The sequence below is a fragment of the Sinohyriopsis cumingii genome, chromosome 18 (assembly GCF_028554795.1).
Source record: "Sinohyriopsis cumingii isolate HCF-2022 chromosome 18, ASM2855479v2, whole genome shotgun sequence".
Taxonomy (NCBI): domain Eukaryota; kingdom Metazoa; phylum Mollusca; class Bivalvia; order Unionida; family Unionidae; genus Sinohyriopsis; species Sinohyriopsis cumingii.
Window position 1 is genome coordinate 89,077,526 of NC_142978.1, and position 19,597 is coordinate 89,097,122.

At 33.5% G+C, this 19,597-nt stretch overlaps 1 protein-coding gene across 2 annotated transcripts in view; it reads right to left on the bottom strand.

The window, feature by feature from the left end:
• LOC149777401 (ras-related protein Rab-34-like) overlaps positions 1-19,597 on the bottom strand; it is a 56,235-nt gene continuing 36,638 nt past the window's right edge. For both annotated transcript variants that reach the window (XM_089942014.1, XM_089942013.1), the window contains exons 7-10: positions 15,742-15,869; positions 13,343-13,433; positions 5,724-5,837; positions 1-4,520 (exon numbers count right to left, since the gene is read on the bottom strand). In XM_089942014.1, the coding sequence (XP_089798140.1) occupies positions 4,450-4,520; positions 5,724-5,837; positions 13,343-13,433; positions 15,742-15,869 (404 nt within the window). In that variant the 3' untranslated portion in view covers positions 1-4,449. The remainder of the gene's footprint in view (positions 4,521-5,723; positions 5,838-13,342; positions 13,434-15,741; positions 15,870-19,597) is intronic.

Below are 19,597 nucleotides of genomic sequence, written 5' to 3' on the forward strand. Positions count from 1 at the left end.
TCGGTGTGAACTATGTTTATTAAATGAAGTGCTACATCATTGTAATGATAAATATCACAAGGTACAGTGTACTTCAGCAAAGTTCTGTGGGACACAGCTAGAAGCTGGCAAGACTAGAAAACAAAGCATATAACAATACATTTAGAAATATTATAACACTACAAAAGTACTGTGGTACACCATGTCTAACACAGGGTCAGTGTTGTAATTACACAGAGTCCTGCTAAGTAAACAAGACATTAAAAGGCAAAACTGGAAAACCTAACATTACATTTAGACGTATTATAATTTTATATCAAAGGTCCATTTCAATTCAGTGACTAATGTAGAAGATATACAACTTTTAAAAAACAACAACTTTTAAACAAAATCTTAACATGGACACTGAGGCAAAACAGGAAAGCTGTATCAATGTACAAACTTTAGGCATCGTGTTATTATACGAAAGTTTCAATTGAATACAACCAATAATGTAGAAAATACAAGCCATTCAAAAACTTTAGCAAAACTAGATGAGATTAATTTTGAAATAAAAAACTGATCTTCACCCCAAACGACAACTGATATCTGTGACTCGGACAGAAAGAAAGAAAAAAGGCTATCAAGGTGAATAAAATGAATGAGTGATTTAGAAGGACTCTAATTTTTGAGGCCTGGACTTTAATCTTTTGTAAAATCAAAACAGTGAATTAACACTTTAGTGAATTTAAGGTGTTATGAAAAAAATTGGACAATTATGCCCCCCCCCACCCCCATCACCAAAAAAAAGATCTTTATTAACTTCATAAAACAACTGAATATAAATTTTAAAGTAAAAATAATATATGGTAGAAAAATGTATGGACAATTAAGATTCGCCATGAAAATCTAATAAAGTTTTTGACATTTGACTAAAAACAACCATGCCAAATTTAATCTCTCTGCCTCGAGCCAATTTGCTCAGCTGTATGAAGACTAGTAAATTAGACCCAAAACCACTAATGATACTAATAAATAATATCAGTCTTATCTCACCTCTTGATAAAATTATGCAATTTATGAAGACAAGTCTGTCTGCAACATACCAGTATACATTTTAGTCACCAGTATTTCTTGCAACTCTTAGTAACAGACATCTAACGGGGCATTTTGGAAATATGTACAGAATATTTCCAGATCGAATCCTATGTGCAAACTTTTAAATAAATGAGATATAAAAAAAACATTCTTCCATCACCATTTAGAATTTCATAACTACATCTAGCTGTTCCACCTTATCTGGCAACCAATCAGATGTGACTTCTGCTCATTTGAAAGTTTCAGTTGTTTTGGTCATGTGACTCAAATTCAGACTTTATCTTTGTTTTGTTTAATAATGCCTTAGATGAACAGAATGAGAAATCTACATTAATAGATAATTTTAAATATTTGTACCTATTATGAATATGTGTCTGCTTTCTCAGTGCATGTGACTGTCACATGACAAATCCAGAACACTCGAGTCCCTTTCAACTAACCATACCTATGGAGTAATGAGAATTAACAGTTAGTATCTAAAATGTACATGGACATGTTGTGGAGATTTGTCTGCATCAACTGCATGATTTTATGAAGAGGTGAGATCAGACTCAGAATTGAACCATCCATTAGTATCACTACAGGTTTGGGGACTGATAGATTAGACTTGAACAATCCATTTGTATCAGTATATGTTTGGGGAATGATTGTTCAAACTCCACTAACAAAGATTTTCAAAACAAAGTTTAAGTATAAAATGTTAAAAATTTAATAAGGAAAGGAAAAATCACTTTAATGATCTAAAAATCAAATCAAGATATATACATATAAATACAAATATCTCAACCATTGCATTTCTCATTCTTAAGTGACTTATGCTTAATAATTATGTTTTTGCACAAAAATAAATCTCATTTTAGAACATTAAAAAAATACAGGAAAAACTGCTAAAATAGCTTCAAAATAAAAAAAATGTTTACATAAGACTACCAATTCTCATTTGTTTTTCACAGATCCAAAATATAAAAACCGTACAAACCAGAAAAACTGTTATCATGCTCTGAAAATCTAATCAAGCCATCTATAAATACATATATGCCTACCAAATTTCATTTAAACACCTTTACTCTTACTGGGAGACTAAGAATCTGGTCTTAAAGTGCCAAATGAAAAGTGGTACCTATATCTGTCATGAAAATGCCCAACTACAAGATATTTAATTGGACGGATTTTCTTTACCTGCTTTAATAATTATCAAACAATGACCTCTCTATTTGAAATATATGATCACATTAAGCAAAACCTAAATAGAATTGACACATTATCTATGTACATAAATGTAATCAAGCAAACATTAGGAGCAAGAGAATGATACATCTACCTGAGCTGATACAACACATCCGGACGGTTTCATTCAAAGCATTAATTTCAACATTTTCAAAACACTCAAAATACTGGAGATTTTGTACTGTCTCGAACGGTAAGTCAAAATACAGCATATTTAATTCAGATCTTCCTAATGACCAAAAGAGTCCACATAACTGTTCATATATCAACAACTTTTAAAATTAAAATATACTCCAATCAGTTTCTTGTAATGAATACCAAAATAACAAACAATCCGAAAACACAAGTTACTCTGTATTATACTTATTAAAAGAATAGCTCGACATTATTTAAGGCTCAAATAAACACGACCTTAACAAAGATTATTCTGGCAATTATATCTATTCATGGGTAATATGTCATAATACAGTACCATAAACCTTGAAATCTTGAAAATGGAATGTAATCAGTGTTAGATATGTGCCATGTGTCACATCTGCTAACCTTTATGAGTACTGACATTACTCCAGTTTGGTATAGCCATGATGTGGACCAATCACGTACATTTCAAAGAGCAACTGTAACTAAGTACAAAGTCTTTAACAAGAAACAATCTTTTCTGTTTATGATTTTAACAAACTGTAATGAGGAAAAAATGTATGATTTTTATTATGATTATTAATTCTGCTTTCCTTAATCTGCACAGATGATTTCCTGTGACAAATAAGGATTTAGTCACAATAACATTAAATTTTCGTCCATACCACAGCACTACAAATGTTTTGTAAAGGGATGTGAATTACCTAGTGGTGACTGAATGCCTTGTGAAAGGATGCCAACTTCCTGCTCGGATTCCATTTTATGACTGTTGGGCATTCACCACTTGTATCATTTAAATTTGGACTGTATCCCAAATATTTTATAAATTTGCTAATGAAGAAGAAAGAGGGGCAGAAAAATTATAAAAATTTCCCGCCTGATACCTAATATGTTTACAAAGCTTATTTTTTTTCTTTATTCAAATATACCAAGTGGCAAGAAAGCCCCTTTTGTAATGCAAATCCTTTCCAAATCTTACCTTGGAATTAAGTGTCCTTATTACATGTACATTATTTGCAAACATTTATAAGTTTGTTTTTTGTGTTATTTATGAGTGACACCTGTAAATACTGTTCATTTTTTTTTCTTCCTATAAGTGGCACTTATTCATATACTGTTATCTTTATGTGTTATTTATGAGTGACACATATACTGTTCCCTTTATTTGGTTTTTATTTTATGAGTGACACCTATTTATATACTGTTATCTTTATGTGTGTTATTTATGAGTGACATCTATCAATGTTCATTTACCTTTCTTACACATTTCACTAAAAACTGTTCAAGGAAAACCTTTTGCATCTGAAAGTGATCAAATTATTGTCTTTAAAATCTGATAATTGTTTACTAATTTAGCTGTAATTTTTGTTAAACCGAAAGGGAAAGAGGCAAAATTAATATTACCAAACCATAAGATCTACTAACTTATAAGTGCACTTGTATACAGTCGTCCCTCCCTACAAATCCCCTCATTATAAAGCTGCCTTCTTGTAATGTTGGTATGGTCATGGATCCCATTAAATAGGCCAAGGTTTATTTGGTTCCTATAGTTTATTTAGACACTGTATAAGGAACTTAATAAAGCATGTAAGTATAAGATGTTAGTGCTAGACTAGTTAATGTACTAAAATTTTAAGTCTCACATGTCTATTTGATACAGAAATTGAATAATCATACATCTTAATCATGTGACTTGTTCTCAAAAAAAATCCAAACAAGACATCAACAAATTTTATTTCATGTCCAAGCCCCATATTCTCAAAGCTCTTGAACTTGAGTGTGCATTAAAACTCAATTATTAGATTAATACACTTTCTGATAAACATACAATAGGTTCAAAATATTTAAAATGATTTATTGGAAGGAAGCTCCTAAATTGTAATGGTTTGTTTTACTGAATGTCTGCATATATGATATTATACAAACACAATATCTGAGCTTGAGTGGAAACTACTGCTGTGCTGTATAAGTATGGGACCATGTATGGTTTTTATATGGAAGTTGTCTGTAATGTTGATTCACAACTACTCAATGGCTACAACATTTCTTAAGATCCATCTTCCGTTTCCTTGACTCGTACAAATCTGTCCGCTCCACTTCTGAAAAATGAAAGTTATATTTGGTAAGTTCAAGCACATGACAAGTTCCTCCCATCCCTATTAAAGGCTATCTTGCCTGAAACCAAAATAGCAAATATGTACCTTTTTATACCAAAAGCTGTCTTTTCCATGTATTAGATCTGGTGATATTAGACAACTATTTTGCAGTATAATCTCATTCCTTTATAAAAATCCTCCATCTGCTTTGTATCATAAAAGAAAAAAGGTTAAAAGTTTTAAAAAATAGAATCATCAAAAAATATCTTGTATCTGACAACTCTTGTTCATAATTGCAAAGGTTGTGAAGATCATGATAAGTGCTGTCCCATTAAAACATACATCAGACCCAAGGGAAGGCACTTTCAAAGATGCAATTTAGAATTTTTTTCATCATTTTAATATGAGCTCTATAAAATCTAAGTACCCTGGCATATATTTTTTTAAAACCTGCCTTCCCTGGGTACCATATATGTTTAAATAGAACAGCCCTAAGTGACAAAATATTAAAATCTTTATTTTAAAAAAAAAACAAATTAAGAAAATTCAAATTTACATCCTAAAAAGAATTTTATTTACACTCAACAGTGGAGCTACTTTATTGGCACAACATGACAAATCACCATTACACTAATCCTCCACCATCTGCACCAGGCCTGGCCCTAGGATGCACAGGGCCCAAGGCAGCATGTGGGGCCCAAGACAGCAAGCAATGAGTGGGGCCCCCAAGGGAAAAAAATACATTACAGAGTTGATTTCCTGAAAGCGCTAGGCCCAAAGCGATTGCCTCATTCGCCTTGCCCTATGACCAGGCCTGATCTGCACCGTGACCTGTCAACCAGACAGTCATAACCTTAAATCCCATACAATTACATAACCCTCAATTACATAGGCCATAACCCGAGGATCATATTCCAAAATCAGGTGTTTCTATTATCAAATGCCATGTGTTGACTTTATGCATAAGCCAGGTCAAAAACAAAAAATATATAAAATGTCATAGTAATTGCAATTACTGTATATCAGACCTCTGACCCACACATGAGGGGATAAGGCAATAAACTGTATCCCTGTCACATATGACTGCCATAAAGGCAACTTACACACCAAGTTTGGTGAATCTCCAACAAGTAGTTTAGGACAGACAGAGCTCTTCACAATAACTACAACACTAAAGCATGGGGATAATGGGAACTTTCCACTTACTGATTGTTCCAATTTGCCTGGCACTGGGTGCTTGGGAAGTGTCTACTTCACTGAGAACAGCCTCATCAAATGTCAAGGATACAGCTCGAAAAAAGAAATCCTGTACATTTTCTCCTGAAATAAAAAACCAATTAGGATTTTGACAGATTTGTTGACAGAGCATTATAAAAAATCTTGTTTGAATCTATCACTGTGGCAGGTGATTGTACTTTTGAAATGGAGCTGATTATGACTTAGAAAAACTAGAAGCGAACATATTTTTTATGATTTTATTAAGCTCTTCATTCATATTTCTTCTTTGTGTAATAAAACATTTTTACAAGATGGTGGCATCCATGACTTTGAGGAAGCAATTCATATTGACAAATGTAAACTCAAAAGTATTTAAGCATAAAACAACTTTTACACCAGTCCTGTTCTAATTATCTCTCTATTTGTCTCTTTCCAATTTAATCTTGAATGCCATATTCACAAGTCTGGTTTGAAAAATAAAACATAAAATGGAGTTATTTCTCTACCCATGACTGTTCAGTGACACCCAGAGAAATATCTGATGGTAGTTTCCCCAAGTTCAATTAATTTTTTTTCTCCACAGTTTGCTATACCATCACAACCTAACATTAATAGTTTAGAAGAAACAAAGTATGCATGTGGCTATAGCAGGTGTCCTCCAAGAACCTGACAGCCTCCTGTTTTAATCTGCTGATCCTCCAACAAGCAGATGCCGTTCCTGCTTCAATACCAGAAGTAGTTTGCCTCAATGATGCAAGGTCACAATTTGTTCTGGATGCCATTGTTTTTAGATAAGAATTATTCAGAATGCTCATAAATTGCAATTAATTGTCAACATCAAACCTGTGGGATTCATATGATCAGATTTCAAGAGCCTAAGGAATAAATAGAACTCAGGTGTGCAACAATTTCACAAAAAAGGACTCCGCATGTAAATGAGTACCTGAAACACTGCTCATATTTCTGTGAAATACTCGAGGGAAAAACAACCAATGGTGTGCAGTTTTACCAGTATATTGTCCTTCAACAAGTTTTTGTTGTATTGCTAACAAAATAGTATATAAAATGTCTCCATCAATTTTGTCTCTTGTAGTATCTGTTGTTATAAACCCCACCCAAAAATAGCCCTGAAACATGTCTGCTGAGAAAATGGTTTAACTGAACATTATATCTGGCCTGTAGCAGTCTAATGATCCAGAATGGCATATGAGTAGTCTGAAATATTGTATTAACTAAATATAACACTTGTCAGGAAGCATTTTTGGCCAAAATGCTTCAAAAATATGGTAGAGTAATTAATAAATTTGCCATCTGTTGAAAATGTAATGCAGAGGAAAAGTTTATTGGCGTGACAATGAACTTGACTGCCATTATCTGCCGACATTCCTAAGCGGCAAAATTGAGAAGATGTGTATTAAACAGGAGTTTGTCACACGTAGCTTGGAAACGCCAAGATCAAACTTTTACTTCTTGTTTTCTCACTTTGATTTTTCTAAATAATTTCCCAGTCAAGGGATTTTACCTGAGTAAACCGAAATGGGGTCTGAACTCATCACTTTGGTAAAGATCTAAATCTACTGGGAAGAAAATTGCTAATTGGGACTTCTGCGTGAGATTGAATTCTTTTTCCTTGTGACTAAAGCCTCTTTTCAGCCCCCAAGAACCAACAAATAACAAAATCTTGCTACATATTACAACATATACTGCAGTATCCTCTGCTGCAATATACTACAATATGAAAATTCAGACAGTACCCGGCCCAACAAACTACAGTAAAATTGTAACAGTAAACAGTTAGGAATCCCATCCTACTTTACCAGTCTTCAAGAAATTAAATGATGACTCAAAACAGTCAAATTTTAAAGACTAAAATGTAAATATTAAAGGAAATTCACATTCTTCTTTGCAACTCAAATTTGAGTTAATTTTGTTATGAAAAAGTTATAGATTGGGGACTTTGGTTACATTCTCATTTCTGGATTATACAGAAAATGTTTTCATCTGGATAAATTTGATAAATTACACTGGGCCTTATAAGTTCAAATGTCGTGCTTTTTATTTCATATTTTAATTGTAGAAATGGTAAAAGAACATGTGCAGAAGCAACATGTAACCAGTCTTGCATTCAAGCTATTTAGCAAATGTATACATAAAATCTGTTATTTCAAACATCATAGTTCTCTATGTGTGTGTGTGTGTGTGAACAGTACACTCATCATGGATTTCAGATTGCCCACTCAATACTGTGGATGTGGACACAGGTGGCAACATATCAAGAGTCTACTACAGACTGAGGATGTCCGCTACGTCTGAGAGACATCTACTAAATCTGGAGGATATCCATCCAAACGAGTTTAACTTGGTTATGGATTTTATTGCAACTGTAGTGGGTTTTATCACACCCCTTACTGATTTGACAATATTTGCCATGGAAGTTGACTTTAAACAAACAAGAGACTATGTGACTGACTGCATGACACCATAAACCCATCCAAGGCTGGTGTCAAATAAAATGTTTTAAATTTTTAGAGTATTCACCACCCCTGTCTAACTACTGCCTAACTACAATGTACATCCCTTTTTATCTACTATATGTACCCACAAGGAATTGGACATGCAGAAATTGGTCTACATTAAGCAAAAGCAAAACCTTCAATGTTTTTTCTCAGTAAATCATATTTTAAATAAGTACTTGCTGTACTGGCCATTCATTTATCGTAGTTTCACTTTAATTTCAAGACTATTTACAGGATGCACATAAAACAAATTATCAAAAGTGGCATACCCACAAAAATGGTATAAATAAAAACAAATTGCTCCATCTTATCATCAGCACATTCATGTAAGACAGTCATCATTTATTGCACTTGCCCTTTAAATAAGTCTCTATAATGGAAACAGCATATTTCATTTTACCAAATGTCAGGCTTTTCAAGGACACATGGAGCAATAATAATTTTGAAAATGATGACAGCTTGATGACTAACAGCTACAACTAACAGAGAATACAAACTAATGCCATACTATTAACAGCATGCATATATAATACAATTTAAAGTATATTCAATACATGTAAAACAATGTAGCTTTATATATCAAAATCAAGAAAATATTCTTCTGTAACTCTTTGATTTGACTTAGAACATGCCACAGAATTGTAAAGAACAAGACAATTATTAAATATGCTGAATTCATCTGCATTTTCTGACAGGTGCTCTCTATCAGTTGCCAACCATTGCATCAACAAGGTGATTTTCAAGAAAAAGTTTACTTTGCTCATCACTTTATTAGTCAATCTATCATCAAGCACCAACCAAGAAATTACATTCTTAGCTTGATGCCAGCTCCTACACGTTAGCTTTGTAACTTTTTAGTCAACAATGGTCAGAAAGCAAGTACCTGTGCTCAAAATTCTTAACAGCCAATGAAGTACATGTGTTAGAATTCTTAACAGCCACTGAAGTACATATGCTCAAAGTTCTTAGCAGCCACTGAAGTACATATGCTCAAAGTTCCAAACAGCCACTGAAGTACATATGCTCAAAGTTCTTAACAGCCAATGAAGTACATATGCTCAAAGTTCTTAACAGCCACTGAAGTACATATGCCCAAAGTTCTTAACAGCCACTAAAGTACATATGCTCAAAGTTCCAAACAGCCATTGAAGAACATACCCACACAGTTCCTGACTGCCACTGAAGGTGCTAAGTATATGTGCTCACAGTTCCTAATAGCCACTGAAGGTGCAAAGCTTCAATGTTATTTTAGCACCGATGTTTCAAAGTAAACATTAACTACTGAATGAAAAGGTTTCTTACTGTCACAGAACCAAACAATATAAAACTACATAATAATATTGTTGTGACATTCCAAATCAGACAATAAAACTTAATCTATCCACTATGTGCCATGATATGGACATCCACAACGAACATCATTGAGTTCTTGAGGGACAAGAGAATGGGCAAATTTATTTTCACTGTGGAAACATGGATTTTCTGAAATCTATGATGCATATACTGTATGCATGCATAAAAGTGTTTAATGGCACATTAGCAAATTCCTGGCTACAGTGCCAAGAAAAACTAAGGTCCTAAAATTATATAGGATAAAATTGCTAAAATCGTCATTCCTAATAAAAGTAAATATTTCCTCTTACAAGGTAAAAAATAAAAGCAAAATATTTTAAAATTGTAAAAAATATAACTTATTATCAGTGAGTATAACAAGTATTTTTTTAAACATAACTTTCTTATTCACAGAAGGAGACAGACATTTTATAGTACAAAATACAGCAATCTAACAAAAGGGCAAAGCTGCCTACTTGTCACATCAGCTCCCTGTAAAATAATAAATTTGTTGCAATGCAATGCAACAAATTGCTTACTGGTACTGGCCTTATTAAAGAATTAATAATGCTTATAAACCTTCAGTCTAGTTCTTTATTACTTATGTTAATAAAATCTTTTTTTTTACATCAATGTGTAGCGTTTCCTTTTGTAACATGACCAGAAATACATGTACATAACAATGGGTAACTTTTTTTGTTCTAAAATTGTGCAAATTATCACACTGCACTGGAACAAATATATGATTAACATACCTGTAAATGTTCAGTATTCCATAAGTATGGATCTAATAATTTTTTATCTTCATTCATTAACTTCTTTATTCTTGGATGAATTAAAATATAAGAATTCAAACATTGTCAATGCTCTTGTCAGTGGCACATTTAGGGGACATCTTTTGTGACTGGTTTGTTACAGTACTATTTACACATTGTGAAACAAAATATAATATGTTATACTAATGTATGAAATCTGCAAATAGTTTTTATTCATTGGAAAATAAACATGTTTCTTTGTTTTATTTTTCATCCAATTTCACCAGTATATATCTTTCTGACTACAAAGTGGTCAATGCTTCAGTGACTCAGTGTGATCATTCTAAGGTAATCAGTGAAAGCTCAAACTTTTCTTGTTCTAAATATATTAAACTGCTTTGTTTAGTACAATATGCAATTTATTTATATTCCTTTGGAAAATAAACTTGGCTCTTTATTTTATTTCTCATCTTAAACCATTGTATTTGATAATTCTTTTGCTACAATACAGAGTTGATGTTCTCATCAGACACGCATTTAGGATATATCTTTTTCATGACAACAGCTACAAAAACTGATATATATCATGCGGCAAGTTAATGCATGATATTGACATACTTAGTTCTCAGTTTTACTTCTCATCATAATCACAATATTTTATATTTCTTTGTTACTATACAATGGTCAATGCTTCATTAAATTGGCATGGTCTTTTCAAGAAAATCAGTGACAGCTATAGTTTTGATAAGCTTAGCATAATAAAATTGCTTTGTTTAGGTAAATTTTCAAATTATGTACTTTTCTTTAGGAAATAAATCTGGCTCTTTGTTTTACTCATCATAAATCACAGCAACTGATACTTATTTATTACAATACAGTGAATAATGTTTGAGTGACTCATTGTGGTGTTTTTAAAAGTAAACAATGCCAGCTAAAGCTTTGATGTACCAAACACAATTATAATGCGTTGTACTGGTAAATACTCTCTTGGACACTGAAATATATCTTAAAAGAGTTTGATCTTGAACATAGCAAATATATAGAAGTCAAAGTATCAACATGGGCCATGTAAGAAACTCGTACACTGATCAAAACAAGCTATCACTGTCTACAAAGAAGCACACGGTAACAGAGTCACTTGGAGGGAGTCTGGTATATGTGAGTCATTTGCTACAGTGAGGACAAAAAGAAATACTGAAGAAAATGCACATGACAAAAGCCTCAGATGCATGAGGTTGTGAGTTCGAACCCCAGCCGAGTCATACCAAAGACTTATAAAAATGATTCTAACAGCTGCCTCACTAGACACTCAGCATTAAGAGGTTAGTGTCAGGCCTGGTCAGCCTGGTGTCAGTATAATGTGACTGGGTGGGACATCATGCTACATGTCTGTGGGATGATGCCCCAATGCTAGACATCACTATACACTGCCACACTGTGGACATCATAGTGATAAGACTGAATTTTTTTTAAAGCTACGTTAAATATCCAAATCACACACACACAAAAGACAGAATCTCATTCTCCACCAGAGAGATTTGCTTTCAAGCAATATTGACTGCAAAGCAGAAGAAAACAGACTACATAAAGCACAGAAGCTGCCAGAGGATTATTTGGACAAACTGCTAGTGATTAATCATTAAATACAGCAAATAATACAAATAATAGAACAGCAAATGCCAACCAGATGCCTTTGACATTTAATCTTCCATCCAACACCACTGTCCATATGAAAAGGCTAGCAACATCACCATCCAACACCATGAAAAGGCTAGCAACATCAGCATCCAACACCAATGTCCATATGAAAGGGGCCAACAAAATCACCACCCAACACCACTGTCCAAATAAATGGGGCCAGCAACATCAGCATATTACCACAACTAGCAAAAAGAATAATTCCTTAACAGTGATGCTTGCTTGTACCACAGATGGTAGAAAGCTTCAACCTTTTGTTGTTTTCAAGCAGACGATGCTTCAAAAGGGTGCTCTGTGGCCCAACTGGTGCAGAGAAGATAGGTGAATCGCACATTGATCATCATCCATGTACTGAAAAAGTTCTGCAACTCAAATAAAATAGGTGTCATGGAGAATTATGTCTTCTGGGAGGAAGATACAAAGCATGACGACCACCCAGAGAACAAGAATGAAGATGAAGACAAGAGCTATTATGCAGCAATGTCTAGACTGATGACAGACAATGGCATATGGTAACGTTTTTAGTATGATGAGGACTAAGTGGAATTTTTGGGATCTGAGCCAATAGACCAAATTCAGTAAACATGACAAACCATAAAATGGCCATTTTAAGGGCCAAACATAAAAATCAATAAGATATTCTTTCAATAATGCCACTTTTTTTTGTTTTTCTTTTCTTTTACAATATCTTTTAAAAAATTAATGGTCATGATTGGATCCCACATAATGCCAATAAAGAATGGAGAAACAACCAAGCACTGTTTTTTTGCAAACAATTAAAACACTGAGCAAAAATTGATGACCAGTGCATTATCCAAAATGGCTGACTGTTGTTGTACTATAAAAACTGAGTGAAATTATAAAGATTTCAAAATGTGCATTATATGGCAAAACTAAGTTTTTCCCTTCAATCTGGGTCACAAATCAGGGAGTACATTGTAAATCAGTGCATGCTGTACACACCAAAATACAGAAAATAAAAGAAAAGAAAATGGTTGAACGATTTGCCCTGAACATAAAGGGACATAATTTGTTTTTTAAAAATCATTCTTTGAATATGTTCAGGGTTTTCTCTGGTGGTACATCGTCAAATAATGTTGATCAGTTCATCAGGATGAGATAGAAATTTTCTGTAGCAAATTATATGCTCAGTATAAGTGTTCTACAGTCTGCATCTTACATAATTTGAAAATTTATATCTTGCTTTCAATTTGCTATACTTCGCTTTTACTTGTAAATATGCTGTTTTGTGGCACATTAAAATATTAGAGACCATCAAGTCTGGTTTCTTTCTTTTTAAAAGTACCTGTTTTCGAAGACACAGCCCAGTATTCTGCCCCCAAATTGCTGGCAATCATCTTGACCCTACTCTCGACTTGTGAATAGGCTGCTGGGGACTGAATATAGGAAAGTGAATGAATGAATAAATAAATATATAAATGAATCAATGGGTGTAGTGTCAAATGGGTAAAAAAAAAATTATGACATCTTATTTTTCATAGTATGTCTTTGTTAAAATTTTATTTGTATGTCTCTATTTCTTTATTACAAAACTGCGTATTTTCAAAAATATTGCTATTTTGACAACTGTACTGTAGTTCCCTCATTAAGATTGCCAACTAGAAAAGGGAACTTCCCAATAAGCCACTTTAAATTATGCTTAGAACTCTTTAAATTCTTATATGTTGATGACAAGTTGAGAAAGCAAATGTATTTATTTAGTATAAACCAGGAAGGAAAATGAAGAGTCCTTCAAAGGAACTATCTCCCCAATGAAAATTTCCGGGTATTTAGGACTATTTCTTCTTTTGAAATGCCCATTGCTGAAACAATCTCTGATATTCTTGAGTGATATGTATTTAAAATCTGTGATTGTTGCAGCCATATTGGATGCAAGACAGACACCATATTCATCCAGGGCAAACTGGACACCATTGAAAGACTGTTGATGAAATTCCCAATGTTATGAGCATCCATTCAGGAGAATTAGTGATGAAATTTTAAACATGTTTATTGCGGTAGCCATACATGAGGTGTGATAGGCACCATTTTCACTCATGAACTACTACATACTATAATTAGTATTCTGGTGACAATCCCATGTTGGTAGGACTTTCCATCTAGAAGCCGTAACAATAACAAGATTTTCAAGATGGTGGTAATATTGGATATCAGAAAGACACAAATTTAACTGAGACTAACTAAATCATCAAGAGAAGTCTTCAGGTGAAAAGTCCAAGCTGATAAGACTTCTCATTCAGGATGAGTAGCAGTTTCATATTTTGAACAGAGTTAGAGTGTTAAAGAAAAAAAATTCCTAGGTTTTCCTCACTGTTTATCGTGCCTATTTCAAAAAGACCTTTTATGTTTTAGGTATTGTTGAAAGAACTTTTAATTCCCTTTATATTGGTGTATCTATTCGACATGATGTAATTTGAGTTACAGAGAATACAGCTTGGCCTTACTTCAGATGTGCACCCATAAAAAGTACCTGTTAGCTCTGCTTGGTCATTTTCATTTCCTGGACATCAAAGTCAAATTGTAAACAAAAAAAACAAGCCAATAACATTTTTACAACTTTTTTATACCTTTTGTCATATGTTCACTGCACTTTGAAAAGCTGGCATAGTCTAGTCTGGCAAAATTGTGTTTAAATAACTGATAAAGATAGTGTACTTTAGGCTACTTCAGCCTCATTTTTCAAGCACATGGGAGTGGCCATATTGGTTAGCTGTGTCCTCAGATCATGTACAATTTTCACAATATCCGAAGTAATTTTAGCCACAATAATGAAAGTAACCTATAGGTATGCCAACATTCTCTCCAGTTTGCATGTTGCAAATGCAAACAACTTCACCTTACACTCATCACTCTCTCAGAAGTACAAAACATCAAGCTCTATGCTCTGGTGGCCATATTCAATGTCACACTGGCACCATTTCCTATTTAGGACCAGCAAGACATTTTTGCTTAAAATGGGAGTCGGGGTTGGGGTTACTTCTCAATGCATCCAAACACATCAGCTCCTGAGAGATTTTCCTTTAGCTGGATGCTCAGGTGTATAAAAGATATTCTGATTTGCTATTTTTCTCACACATGTGCAGAAGGGCAAATATTTGACTTCATTTAATTTTTTTTTGTGTATTGGGCCTGGCCACTTTTTGCTAAACTTTTCAAACTTATCCTACTATTTGCAACAGTTCACCTATCCATGTACAATTTGGACTCATCTATTTTAGATCACAGGCCAAAAAAAGGTCTAAAATCTGGGCACAAACTCCAGTTCCAAAACTGGTAATGTTAAGAATATAAAAAATTGTGTCTCAAAAATTAGGTTTCTATCATTGTATTTTAAAATGCTAGTAAAAAGTCTATATTATTTGGTACCATTGTAGAACTAAATCTATTTTTCTGAGATACTTTGGTATATCGTAAATGATGTTGACGTTACACAGCTCGAAAGTACTGAACAACCTCATGACACATAAACACGGAACATTTGAGTTAATCGATCCTGAACAATCTTTGTCAATAACACTTTTCTCCTAGATTACAAACTGGAAAATCCATTGCTTATGTGATGTGTTTGACAGTGTTAAATAGTTCCTAAAATACCAATAAATATAATGGGATATACTAGGTGGAATGTGGTCTTCTAAGAAAAATGTACATTGGTATCATTAAGAAATGTTTCAATCTACTTACAACTAAATCTTTCTTGGACCCGACTATAAACTTAATGGGTTTGTCTGCATTCTCACATGCGTCATCCATCCAGCGAACCAAGTTGGTTATGGTGCTCTCATCAGAAAGGTCAAACACAACGATCACAACTGGAGAAATAGGAACGTCAAGTTAATGCAAAAGACCGTCTGAGTAAAATTTCAATGTCAACTTGTACATAAGACTAGAAAAAAAATACATCATAGTTCTTTCTTTTTTTAACATCTTCTAACAATGAATGATATACAAAGCTGTTGAAAAAAATATACCATAGATTTCTTTAAATCTTTTAACATTATTTGATACTTTTTAACAGCTCAGAATAATACTGCATTCTTGATGGATAATAATCATAAATAGCAAACTAAGCTTTAATAAATTTAATCAATGTTCAGTTCATACTTTAATCATAATAACATTTTAGTTTTATTTTACCATTATAAAAACATCACTATTTGTATTTTGACAATAGAAACTATTCATTTATAACACCTCTGCTTAAGAAACACAATATCAAAGTGCACTCTTCATCCACAGTGTGCATGTAACATCTTGCAATTCATCAAATATTTTAGTGTCCAACCACAGAAACTCATACCCATGACTTGAGCATTTCAGAAATATATGAACATTTTTAAACCTTTTAAAAAATAAAGCAGTTTTGTGATGTTCATAAGAATTCTTTTACTTGGATGTAAAAGTGTAAATGTTTCCCTGATTTAGCTAGTCAAACAAGAAGAATAATAGCACTGATTTATGCTAACTTATTTTTATTTTTTTCTAACTTTTGTCTTGCCATCAGATTTACACATCTACTCCTACCATGCAAAACTGAAATTCAATCAATGTAATACAACTAGACCATACAGAGAAATCCAATCAATGTAATACAACTAGACAATACAGAGAAATCCAATCAATGTAATACAACTAGACAATACAGAGAAATCCAATCAATGTAATACAACCAGACCATACAAAAAAATCCAATCAATGTAATACAACTAGACCATACAGAGAAATCCAATCAATGTAATACAACTAGACCATACGAAAAAATCCAATCAATGTAATACAACTAGACCATACAGAGAAATCCAATCAATGTAATACAACTAGACAATACAGAGAAACCCAATCAATGTAATACAACCAGACCATACAAAAAAATCCAATCAATGTAATACAACTAGACCATACAAAGAAATCCAATCAATGTAATACAACTAGACCATACAGAGAAATCCAATCAATGTAATACAACTAGACAATACAGAGAAATCCAATCAATGTAATACAACTAGACCATACAAAAAAATCCAATCAATGTAATACAACTAGACCATACAGAGAAATCCAATCAATGTAATACAACTCGACAATACAGAGAAATCCAATCAATGTAATACAACCAGACCATACAAAAAAATCCAATCAATGTAATACAACTAGACCATACAGAGAAATCCAATCAGTGTAATACAACTAGACCATACGAAAAAATCCAATCAATGTAATACAACTAGACCATACAGAGAAATCCAATCAATGTAATACAACTAGACAATACAGAGAAATCCAATCAATGTAACACAACTAGACCATACGAAGAAATCCAATCAATGTAATACAACTATACCAAACAGAGATAAGAATGATATCCGAGTAATCTTTAGTCTAAATAATCAATAAAGATTAAGATTTCCCAGCTGCCCTAACAATGTATGATCCCTAAATCACTGAATATTACTATCCAGACTCAATTTTCACCTCTAATGTAAACTAATTAATTGACTGACAATTTATTAATAATTAATTTTTCCACATAGTGTTTTGTCAAAACCAAGGCTATTTCTAAACATGACTGATGCCCAAAAGAGTGGAAATGGTATTAAACTGAATTTTAGCCAATATCAATAACACAAATCAGAACTCGTCAATTGGCCATTTGACTCGAAGTGAGCAATGGTCAATGAAATCAATTAACCAGAGCAGCATCATTTTTATTCTTGAAAATGAATGTAATTGTTACTTTAGGGAGCAAAATGTAGTTGTTGTTGTTGTTGGGTTTAACGCCATTTTTCAGCACACGATAGGCTATACATGGCGGCCAGTATTAATGGTGGAGGAAGAACCCGGGAAAACCCCGGAAAGAACCACCGACCCACGAGAAGCTACTGGCAAGCTTTCTCACATACCCACATTGGCTGAATCCGAGACTCGAACCCACGCAGACAGAGGTGAGATGGCAGTGATCCGTAACAGACAGCACTCTAGACCACTCGGTCACTCAGGGCCCCGAGCAAAATGTAAACAAAACAAGAGTACAATTACAATGACCTGCCAGTCACTTATCCCCATGCATCTTATTGCAAATTTTAAAACCACAACCCTCCACACCCAACCCTATTTATATGGTTGCTAAGCCACACACCCAGGCACTGTCCTAATGGTCATAAAGTAAAATCTTTCTACGACTATATATACAAAGTTTGGTCAGAAAATATTTGAATATGCCCCTGTGACAGTTGTTTTTGTTGTTGATGTTGGGTTTAACTAGACCACATGGAGAAATCCAATCAATGTTGTTGTTCTTGTAGGGTTTAACGCCATTTTTCAGCACAAGATAGGCTATACATGGAGGCCAGTATCAGTGGTGGAGGATGAACCCAGGAAAACCCCAGAAAGTACCACTGACGCATGAGAAGCTACTGGCAAGCATTCTCATGTACCCACAGTGGCCGAGCCTGAGACTTGAACCCAGACAGAGATTTTTATATATCTGACCTTTGACCATATCTCAGTGTCCTCACTGAGTGAGAGCCATGGATGACCCCCTCTTGCAGATGGTTACTTAAAGTGCAATACAAAGTTCTACCATGTGGTTTCGTGAATCTGCTAACAGACAGATGGATGCACGGACAGATGAAGTGGACATTAATATTTCTTGACACAGCATGATGAGGAGAATTCTTTATGATAAATGAATCATGAAATTTTGTCACTCCACATGCAACAGTCTGAGAAATGGGACTTAATTTATTAACAATTTAAGTTTTCTTTACCACATTCCTTAACATGCCCTAGACAGAAGCCAAGAATATCAGGGAACAAGCTCGAAGCCTAAAGCAATGATGACTATATATAGCAAATGATGTAATTAAAATGGTTTTTACTCAATTTCACATAAAATCTTCTCACTGTTTATGATCACTGATGCTACACATGGCTTGTAATCCCTGAGAGGTTTCTTCCAGTGACTTTTCAAGGCATATTCAATATTTGAAAATCTTTCAAGAAGCATCTTTTCCTCATGAAAATTAATGTTTCTCCAAATGTTACTTTGCATAAATGGTACTCCATCTGTGACCTATCCATGTTAGGTATCATATGATCTGCCTAATTTTAACCCATCTTATTTATTTATTATTTTTCAAACATAGGTCAATCACAAACTTTCTGAATTTAAAATGTTTATATATATTCAGTTAAAATATTTTTATTTCCAATGACAACCTGAAGGAATTTAAGGGAACGTATTTAAAGGCATCTCAAGGATAAAAACTGTAATTAAAAATTAAAGAAGTTTTCAAGGCAACATTCAAATTCAATGATGTTTTAAGGTTGTACAAGTCAGATAAAAAGTGATACATCTTTTGCCATCTGTAAATGTTGGCAAACACTATATATCATGATGACCAATGGACATTCTGATTGTAATGGTATTAATTCCAAAAAATCTATATCGATGAATCTTAAACTGTGCAGCTCTGAAATAAGCTCACTTGGCATTTGTCAAAGTAAGCCAAGTTGGTAAAACAAAGACATTATCTCTAAA